At 35.2% G+C, this 11027-nt stretch overlaps 1 protein-coding gene across 1 annotated transcript; it reads right to left on the minus strand.

The window, feature by feature from the left end:
* Positions 1 to 7417: 7417 nt before the first annotated feature.
* LOC121256442 (polygalacturonase At1g48100) lies at positions 7418 to 10607 on the minus strand. The gene is given in 9 exon segments (XM_041157240.1): positions 7418 to 7614; positions 7617 to 7821; positions 8136 to 8244; positions 8337 to 8418; positions 9226 to 9433; positions 9565 to 9613; positions 9735 to 9886; positions 10095 to 10223; positions 10326 to 10607. Coding segments are annotated over 9 exon segments (1410 nt in total). The 3' UTR covers positions 7418 to 7420.
* Between the last annotated feature and the right edge of the window lie 420 nt (positions 10608 to 11027).

Below are 11027 nucleotides of genomic sequence, written 5' to 3' on the forward strand. Positions count from 1 at the left end.
TCCAGGAACTTGGGATATAGGTGATGGTAGTTGCGATGTGAGTACCTTTTCATCTCTATCCACTAGAACCCAATGTGCATCAAATTTTTAATGCCTTGAGGCTCATCAAGGTTGTATTGTGAGATCATTCTGTACACTTCAATGCAACCAAAGTGCCTCATGTTTAGCAGCACTGCATCAAGCATTTCGCCCCCAACATGCTCAAAGTATTCGTCGATGCCTTCAGGGAAATATCTGCAAGCCGGGCCAATGACAATTAAGCATAAAAACCAGCGATATGTGTGTGCATGTTCCTAATAATTTTGTGCTTGAAATATATATGCCCCTTTAGTCTCAATTAATTCTATGGTATATATTTTGCTAACCTTTTCAAAGTTGCTTTCAAGCCATGCTCCTCCTTGTAATTGAAAGGCTCATCGAACCCAAGTTTATTCTTTAAAAAATCAACCTAAATATTCTGTTATAATTTTAGCCTCTCACAAACAAATACTCAAAAATCAAATTAACGTAATTGGTTGTAATATGCAATTTATAATCGAATATCAGACAATCAAATCTCAAGAAAATATATGATTAATGTGGTCGGTTTAGTTTTCTATTTAAATTAATTAGAAAATCCGAAATCACAGTATATACTCATGCAAAATCAAAATAAAAGTAAGAATAATAAAAAAAATGCAAAATCAACACAAGAAATTACGTAGTTCAATCCTAATGGTCTACATCTACGGCAAGAACAGTCTAGGAGTCTTTATTATTGAAAAGTGCATCATCTCCTCAAACTTCAATTTGATCTTGATAAAACTAGGGTTTGAAAAACCCCTTTGTTTCTCTCCAAAGGCGTGTGGCTTCAAACGGAAAGGTAAAGTTATTTTCTTTTTTTGCTTCTGCCTCTTCATTTTCCCGTAGCTTAACTTTATAAATAAACTATAAAATTACAACTTTGTCATCACTTAATATTACAAGTTTGCCATGACTCAAATATTACAATTTTGCCATTAATCTATTTACAAAAAATGCCATTAATGAAATATAAACTTAAAAGCTTGACACATCTTTAACAAATATCTACCTTGACAAGTCTTTTATCCTTGCAAAGTGATCTTCTTCTTCCTCTAGACTGTTCTTGCAAAGTAATTCGAGCTCTAATAGTTTTCCATATTAATCAAATTTAGGCAATGCCTAAACTTGGTAGCTGGTAGAGATTTTATCATCATATCATAAGGGTTTTCCTCAGTTGGAACCTTTTCTACTTTAACCTTTCGAGCTGCTATTACATCTCTCACAAAATGAAGACGAATGTCTATATATTTAGACCTTTCATGGTATATTGAATTCTTGACAAGATGTATAGTGCTTTGGTTATCATAACCCCTTTAAATATGCCTAACTCATGTGAAAAACCCTTTAACCACATAGCCTCCTTTATTGTTTCTATCTTAGCAATATATTTAGTTTCAGTTGTTGATAAAGCAACTACAGATTGTAAATTAGCTTTCCAACTAATAGCCCCCCCAAATGTTGTAAATACATACCCAGTCAAAGACTTTCTGGTATCCAAATTAGCAGCAGAATCAGAATCCACAAATCTCTCTAACTCACTCCCCTGTTGAACATTTCCTCCAAACCTCAAACCTAGACATTAAGTTCCAATTAAGTACTATAATATCCACTTTATAGCATGCCAATGTCGCTTCCAAGGCTTACTCATAAACCTACTTACCATGCTAACAGCATAGGTTAAGTCAGGTCTAGAGCACACCATAACATACATGATGCTTCCCACCATGCTTACATAGGGTATATCTTGCATAAATCTAATGTCTTCCTCAGTTTTAGGGGCTTGATTTATGGACAGTTTTGAATGCTGTCCTATTGGTATGCTAACAGGTTTTAAATTAGACATGCCAAACCTGTTGAGGATCTTGATGATATAGTTTTTTTGAGATAGATAGAGAAGTCTTCTTTTCCTATCTCTAACTATTTCCATACCTAATATCATCATAGCTGGCCCAAGTTCCTTCATCTCAAATTTTGTTTTCAGTATACACTTGACTTCCTCAATTAGATCGGCATCCCTACACGCTAAAAGCATGTCATCTACATACAAGAGTAAGTAGATAACGTGGTCCCCAGAATGCCTAAAGTACACACAACTATCATAATGACTCCTTTTAAACCCATTGTCCAACATATGAGAGTCAAATCTTTTATACCATTGCATTGGGGATTGTTTAAGTCGATACAATGATTTTTTTAAGTAAACAGACATGATTAATGTTGGACTCATTTACATAACCCTTAGGGGGTTGCATGTAAATAGTCTCATCTAGTTCACCGTGCAAGAAAGCCGTTTTTATATCTAATTACTTCAAGTGTAAATCTTCATAAGCAGTATAGGATAGAATTAACCTTATCAAACTGTATTTAACAATATGTGAAAAAATTTCATTAAAATCTGTCTCTCCCCTTTGAGTGAATCCCTTTGCTACCAGCCCAGACTTATATCTAGGACCCTCAATTCCTAATATGCCCTCTTTCCTTTTGTAGATCCATTTAGATCCTACGAGCTTAGCCTTTTCAAGCTTAACAACCATTTCCCAAGTATGATTTTTTTTTTCAAAAAATTCATTTCCTCATCCATGGTCTGTACCCATTTATGAGACTCAATACTTTCCATGGCTTCCTTGTAGGATCTAAGATCCATTTCTATAACTTCATCTGCTACGGTCAAAGCATAAACAGTCATCTCAGCTTGACCATACCTCTTGGGGGGTTTTGTAACCCTCATTTTTCTATCCCTAACCAAGTTGTATGAACTAACTCCACCTTGGTCCTTATCACCTAAAGTGGAAGTTTGAATCTCAACATCCTAGCCTTCTAATTTTCTCAAATTATTGTCAGGTTGCTCCACTTCAAGATCTATTTTCTCAAAGTTAGTATCCTGAGTGGATTCAAGTATTTTAAGTTTTAACCCGAGTCATTTCATGTTCATTAAAGACCACATCTCTACTAATGATACATTTTTATATCCCTGGCTCATCAATCCGTAACTTGTACCCTTTTACTCCCTCAGGATACTCTACAAAGATACATTTTATAGCCCTTGATTCCAGTTTGTCAGTTCGGGTGTGAGCATACACAACACACCAAAACACCCTCAAGTAGTCATAGTTAAAAGGTTTTCAAGACTACATTTCTTGAGGAGTCTTAAACCCTATGGCTGAAGAATGACTCCTATTAATTAAATAGACTGCAATTGTGGCAGCTTCAGCCCAAAAAGACTTAGAAAGTCCTAAGTTTGACAATAAGCATCTAACCCTCTCTAATATGGTCATATTCATCCTCTCGGCTAGACCACTCTGTTGAGGGATTTCCCTTACTGTTTTATGCCTAGCCACACCCTCCTTCTTACAAAATTGATTGAATTCACTTTAGAGATATTCAAGCCTATTATCAGTTCTTAATTTCTTAACCTTCATTCCTACTTGAGTTTCTACCAATTTTTTTCATTCCTTGAACTTTTCAAAATTGTCACTCTTATTTTTAAGAATGTACAGCCACACTTTTATAGAATAGTCATCAATTATAGAGAGGAAATAACTTCTCCCTCCATGTGAGCTAACCCTAGCTGGACCCCAAAGGTCCGAGTGCACATAATCTAGTGTTTGTTTTGTAGTGTGGGTGGTTGTTTTAAAGCTTAATCTTTTTTCTTTAACAAGGATGCAATCCTCACAAAAAGATAAAATTTTTAGCTTTTTCTCACCTAGCAACCCCTGTTTATGGAGTTCTAAAAGTCCCTTGTGACTCACGTGACCTAACCTTTTGTGCCATAGAACAATTCTATCCTCACCATTCTCAAGGATAAAAGAAAACTCACCTATAACAATTTTCCCAATGAGGGTATACAAACCATTTTTAATGACTCATTTCATCACGATAAGTGAACCCTTAGCAACTCTCAAAGATTTAGATTCAAATCTAAAGGTGTACCCGGATTGGTCTAACACACCTAGTGAGATTAGGTTCTTTTTTAATTCAGGTATGTATCTAACATCAGTTAAGAGTCTTTCAATACCATCATGGAGTCTTAGTCTCACCGACCCTATACCCTGGATTTTACAAGATTTATTGTTGCCAAGCATCACAAACCCCCATCTAAACTAGTAAACGTTTCAAACCATGTTTTACTAGGACACATGTGAAAAGAACATCATGAATCAAGGATCTATTCTTTTCCTGAATCAACCTCAAACACGTTTAGAACCTCAGCACTCTCATACCCATCACTCACAACCGAGGCATCCCCCTCCTCCTTAGACTCATTTCCTGTGTAAGGTCTCTTATTGGGGCAATCTTTTTTGAAATGCCCATCTTTGTGACATAGAAAGCATTTTAATTACTTCCCTGTAGACTTAGACCTACCCCTCACATTATTTTTACTGTTCTTTCTCTTTTGACCTCTTTTGTCAGCTCTCCCTCTCACAGTCAAGCCTTCCCCAGCTTAAAATTTTATTTCAGATATAGCTTCTAATTCCCTGGAGTGTAATACGGCCTGAACCTCATCTAAGGTCAGTGTTTCCCTCCCATACATCATGGTCTCTTTCAAACTAGCATAAGAATTATCCAGATAACTCAACAATAAAATTACTTGATCTTCATCGTCAATTTTAATATCAATATTAGACAAATCTAAAATAATTTTATTGAAAGCATCGAGATGGTTAGAAATCGATATACCTGTGGACGTCTTGAATGTGTAGAGATTTGTTCTCTTGTACAGTCGGTTGGCCAGAGATTTTTTCATGTAAAGGCTCTCTAATTTCAGCCAGATTCCAGCAGCGATGTCTTCGTTGGCTACCTCCCTCAGAACTTTGTCTCTGAGAGAAAGAATGAGTGTACTGTGAGCCTTCCTCAAGATTTCTTTCTTATCATTCTCTTCAACAGATTCCATTTTCTTTTCTCCAAGAAGAGCTTCTTGGAGACCCTGTTGAGTGAGAAAGGCTTTCATCTTAATCCTCCACAATCCAAAGTCATTTTTTCTATCAAACTTTTCGATATCGAACCTTGCAATCCCTATCGAACCAAAACTCTTGATACCACTTGTTATAATTTTAGCATCTCACAAACAAATACTCAAAAACCAAATTAACGTAACTGGTTGTAATATGCAATTTATAATTGAATATCAGACTACCAAATCTCAAGAAAATATATAATTAACATGATTGGTTTAGTTTTCTATTTAAATTAATTAGAAAACTCGAAATCACAGTATATACTCATACAAGAATAATAAAAGAAATGCGAAATCAACACAAGAAATTATGTGGTCAACCCTAATGGTCTACATCCACGGTAGGAACAGTCTAGGAGTCTTTATTATTGAAGAATGCATCAAAGAACTTGAGTTTTCAATCACTTACAACCATTGATCACCGCACAAAATATGGATTGGCTTCCTCGTATTATCCTCTAACAAAACCATACCATAAAATACACTTGATCATCTCCTCAAGCTCCAATTTAATCTTGATAAAACTAGGGTTTGAAAAACTCATTCGTTTCTCTCTAGACGCGTGCTGCTTCAAACAGAAAGGTAAATTTAATTTTTTTATTGCATCTGCTTCTTCGTTTTCCTGTAGCTTGACTTTATATATAAACTATAAAATTACAACTTTGCCATGACTCAAATATTACAAGTTTTCCATTAATCTATTTACAAAAAATACCATTAATGAAATACAAACTTAAAAGCTTGACACATCTTCAAAATAATCAAGAGTAATGCACGCAGAAAATCTCAGTTTTTCTTTGTAGCTTAGTGATCTTTGAAGGGATGGAGAGGTGGAGACGAAGGGAGGGAGAAATTGAAGGGAGGGGAAGAGTTGTTTGTTGTTGTGGGTATTGGTCTTTGAAGGGAGGGAGACTCTGGTCTTGGTCTTTGAAGGAAGGGAGAGTTCAAAGGGTGGAGACGATGTCTGAGGGAGAGTCTTCAGTTGGTGTCATGAGCTGATACGAAACGAAACATTTTGCTACAGACACAAAACGGTACGCTTCATTTTCCACAGTAGTGGTTCCCTGAGATTACACACGCCGACTGTGTTTAGCTTTTCTCTAGAAATTAAGTGATACTTGGCAGAAAGTAATTTGTCTATTTTTCTTGAATTCCTTGACTCGGGATAGAGGGCATGCTTGATTGAAGTCCATTGCAAGTTCTGTGGTTAAATTGTTCCATTAATTAGTTGACTGTAGAGACTGCATGCATGCCTCTTCATCTTATCTCTATTGATCAACTTTTTGGCCTTGTGCGATCTCATGGAATGGAAGGAAAGGCAGAAAGCTGCACGTGCTTCCCACAACCCTACGGCCTATAATTCCATCAGTCTCTCCACAAACCTTTATTTCTTCTCACCTTTTTCTTGTTCTTTTTTTTTTCCCCGATAAGGTAAGGAATGCCCTATCCAGTACTACTGCTACTTATTTCACGAGAATAAACCCAAAGAATTATATATATTTATAAATATATATATATATATATTATAGTAAGCACACAATCTAGAATGGATGCTATATTAATCCCTCCTCTCAGCTTATAGTTGGGGAAAGTAAAGATCTCTAGTGCTCTCATTGTTGAGAAGACGATGGCAAGAAAGTAAAAGTAAACAAGAAAATAAACGAACAATCAATTACACAAAATAAATTTACAATTTACGAGATTCGGCAACGTGCTTACGTCCACAAATTTAAGCTTTCAAACTCAAATCCAAGCAGACACTATGATTAAAACTTTATGATTAAATTATCATGTTTTAGATCAGACTAGAAGGAGGGCTCTTTTATTTTTAAAATTTTTGCACTTTAATTAATTGCCTTGCAGCAATGCTTTATATATATATATATATATATATATATATATATATATATATATATATACACACATACATACAGAGAGGTTGAAATTAAAAAGGAGGATTTATTTTTTTTTTTTTTTTTTTGTCTCTCTATCAATGGTAAAGGAGGATTCTTTATCAATGGTAGGTCCAGCTTGTTATTTAGAGCTACCATTGATCCAGCTTGTTATTTAGAGCTAGATCCCTACCATCCATATATAATTGATTCCTGGTGAAATTTTAAAAATGATCTCTAAAGTGACCCTAATAATTTCTTAGTGGGGCGGTGCATGCAGTAACCAAAACTGCAGAAAAAGAAGCATTAACGCTTTTTCTTCTAATTTAATCAGTCAACGTAGTACTGATCAATTACATGATAATAAAACAGTAGTTATAAGACAGTACCATCGCCTTCTCACAGTCAAAAACCTTGAAGAAGGGAAGCAAACAACTTAAAGATCATCAGAAAAATACATTGAAAAAAAGTTACAATAATGATCACTTACCTTTAATCGATATATGTTCCCCTAACATACATAATCATGTGATCTTGATATTCTTCTGACTGCATCTCCGACACTTCCTAAGCAATAATCTATGCTCGAAGGAACTAGAGGGGCTCTTGATTTCCCATAAGAATTACTGCACAAACCCTTCTGGAAACCTTGATAGAGTGGCGAGGGGTTCAGCTGAATATCAGTTAGACCGATGTCTGTGCAGGAACGCCATTGCTGCATGCAAGATGAATTGGTTTCACTGAATATGTCCCAATTATCTGATCGTATTTAACACCAGATATTTCCACTGCCTTTGTTTGGTTCTTGCAGAAACTCTTGTCACAATAAAACTGGTCTATCATTATTGGGACCTTAACATCGGAAACTTGAACGTTTCTAAACGTTACGTTCTTGACCGATCCTCTCCCTCCCTGTAGTAGATCATAGGAATCAAATAATGACAAAAATAAACGTTAAGTTATTACTTGTAGCAGCTGATCTATATATAGGTTAATATATATATATATATATATATATATATATAAATGATATAGATATAAAAAGATTATATAAAGTAAACTCATAAATTGACGTGATTTCATGAAATCTGTTAGATTTATTTTATAATAAAAATAATTTTACAATCTAACGTATCATATCAATTTATAAATTTATTTTTATATAATTTATTTGTAACTAAAGTATTTTACATATATATATATATATATATATATATGGTACGTACCTGCCAGGTTTTTATCCTTACTGCTGACAGAGTGTTTTGAACTGAGATATTCTCGACAAGAATATTGGAGACGCATGCAATAGTTTTGTCCTTTCCAAGTCCTCCTAAACTGCAAGTGTGGGAACAAAATTAATTAATGTTCTTTGATCTCTTTTTGTGACAGATGGATTCAGTTAATATAGTAACTATATATTTAATTACCTTATACCATGTCCGGGACCACAATTAATATGATGAACATGGACATTGGTGCAACCAGCTTGTATGGATATACAATCATCCCCTGCCAAAAGAGAATGGCCTGCCCGGAATTACAATTATATTTGATATAGTAAACATGTAGTACTGCTAATGCGAACTGTATTTATTGCTTAATTATTATACCGACCGGCCCACAGGATAGCAAAAGTTAAAGTCAAAAGTTAAAGTTAGTTGTGTCAGTTGTTTTTGTTCCTGCTTATTTCAAAAGTTAGTTTGGTGACAGTTTAGACGTACCGTTGGAAAGTCAACGCAAGACCTCATTATAGAGGTTTTGATGTTATACCATCGGGTCATATATTTTTGACAAGATAAATATATAGATACGTATTTGATTGATCGAATATGCTTCTAAGATTAACTAATGGATAGTGAGGTATTCGTATTATATGAATATTAGTGAAAAAATGTTGATAAAATATTAAATAATAATAAAATAATAAATAATAATGAGATATCTGACTATTCAAACTAGGCCTAAGTCGACGGCTAAAGGAAGAATAAAATTAAATATAAAAACATATCTTTATTTTTACACTTCTAAAAGAAAAATGATAAACACACAATACTTTACATATTACTTTATACAATAATATTTTAATAAGAGGAGTATTTTTGTAAAATGCTTTCTAAAATACCATAGTGCAAGATTTAGGTAATGTCCTATATTTTATTGAAAAAGGAACCTAGCTAGCTAGTATGGCTTTTGCCCGAACATACTGCCTCGTGTGAATTTCAAAAGTAAGATACAGGGTGCATGTTGTACATGGGGGGCTTTACTATATTTTATTGATCAGAAAGAAAAAATCAAGTTCAAATTTGTGAATCTTACCACACCCAATATTAGAGTGCTGAATTTGTACGTCTTGGGTGTTTTGCAGGTGAATCCCGTCAGTGTTTGGGCTATCCGCAGGCGAAGAAATAGTTATATTGCTAATTTTGACACCACCAGAGCTGTCAAATTTTAGGTGGCACTGCGGACTGTCTATGATTTTGATGTCGCGAACATTGACATCATAGCTTGAGTAGAATCTCAAAGCCTGTACTTATCCAAGCAACAGAATTAGGTCAAGGAGAACAAAATCGTGAGAGTCTGCTGTACAATACATCACAGAGAAGTATATATATTTGGCCCTAGCTAATATATATGAAGAAATTAAGTGAATCTTACTGTGGGTTTGATGTCTGGAATGTGCTTTGATTTCTTTTGCCAAGCGTACATACATCACAGCTGAGAGCTGGTTAGCTAGCTGCAACATATGCTTCTATAATATTTTGATGAAAAAGAAGTTAGAATGATGTATGCTGACCTTAATATGCTTGCTTTGAGAAGCAGCAGTAGTGGTACTACTCCACCAGTTAGAGCCTTGGCCGTCAACAGTACCAGAGCCTTGAATGGTAAAGTTATGGAGCCATTTGAAATTTATCCACTGAAAAAGACCGGATTTTGGCCACGAACGAACTTTTGAAGGAGCTAAGACAGTTCCATCTATCTGTACTTGGAATTCCCTGCTCGCGTTAATTAGCTTTCTATTCTATGCGAAGCATGCGATCGTTGAGAAATATAAAATGTTACAACTTGAAAAAAGAGAATATACTTGTCCGTTGATCTTTTTTTATAAAAAAAAAAATGCTTATTAATTACGAATGCTAGCTGCTTGAGAGTCGGTAAATGAGATTAAAAGAAGAGAAAGCTGAGACCTGAAGAACAAGGTGAGGCATGCAAGGACCCTGAAGAGTTATGGGCTTGATCAGGAACTTGAATTCAAAGGGGATTTCTACTGTAGCCCCAGGAATCCTGCAGGCAGCTTTCCATGCTGCTAGGAGTGCCTGCTTGGTTGACATGCCCAACAAGATTAGAACATTAGCTAGTAGCCGTTAATACTCTCTCTCTCGCAGAGGAACAAAACAATTTTCTTTTTCTAATTTTACCTTAGAATCGTCTGAAACTCCGTCACCCTTGGCTCCAAAGAACAAAATATCGAAAATGCTGGAATGGGCGGGAATAGGTCCATAATCTGGAGGAGGGGCAGGTGTAGGACCAGGAAAATTTGAGCCGCCATTGCCACCCTTTTCTTTCGGATGCTTATGAGGTTTGGTTTTCTTACTGTGATGCTTTCTTGCATCAACTGAAACGGTACTGGAGGACGCGATGAAGAGGATGGACAGCAAGAGTACTAGGGAAACAATAGATAGATTCTTGTTTCTCTTCATTTCCTGCACCTCTTCATTTATCGGAAAGATCTTCTTATAAGAGAGGGGAGAACTCTAGTGTGAGCAAGGGCTTTATGATATATGCAGTATGCTCTACCCGAAAGACGGATCGAGGAGGCGAGGGAGTACGTAGTTATATAGACAGTTTATTAGTATCATCAAAATAGCCTTGTATTTGTTATAATTTACAAGGAAGTCAGTCCTTCTTTTACTGGATAAATTACAGAAAGCTGTAAACTGATTTGCGCAAGTGCATATCCTTCCCTAAAATGAAAGGGCAGAACCCAAACTTTTTTTTTTTTTTTTATAGGAAATAAATATTATTTCATTCCATAAAGAAGTTACATTTGTAACTTAAAATTACAAATCAAACTAAATTCTTATTGTAAGTTTCCCGTATACGATTATCTTTGCGACGAC

This window comes from Juglans microcarpa x Juglans regia, chromosome 3D (assembly GCF_004785595.1).
Source record: "Juglans microcarpa x Juglans regia isolate MS1-56 chromosome 3D, Jm3101_v1.0, whole genome shotgun sequence".
In the NCBI taxonomy this organism is placed as follows: Eukaryota; Viridiplantae; Streptophyta; class Magnoliopsida; order Fagales; family Juglandaceae; genus Juglans; species Juglans microcarpa x Juglans regia.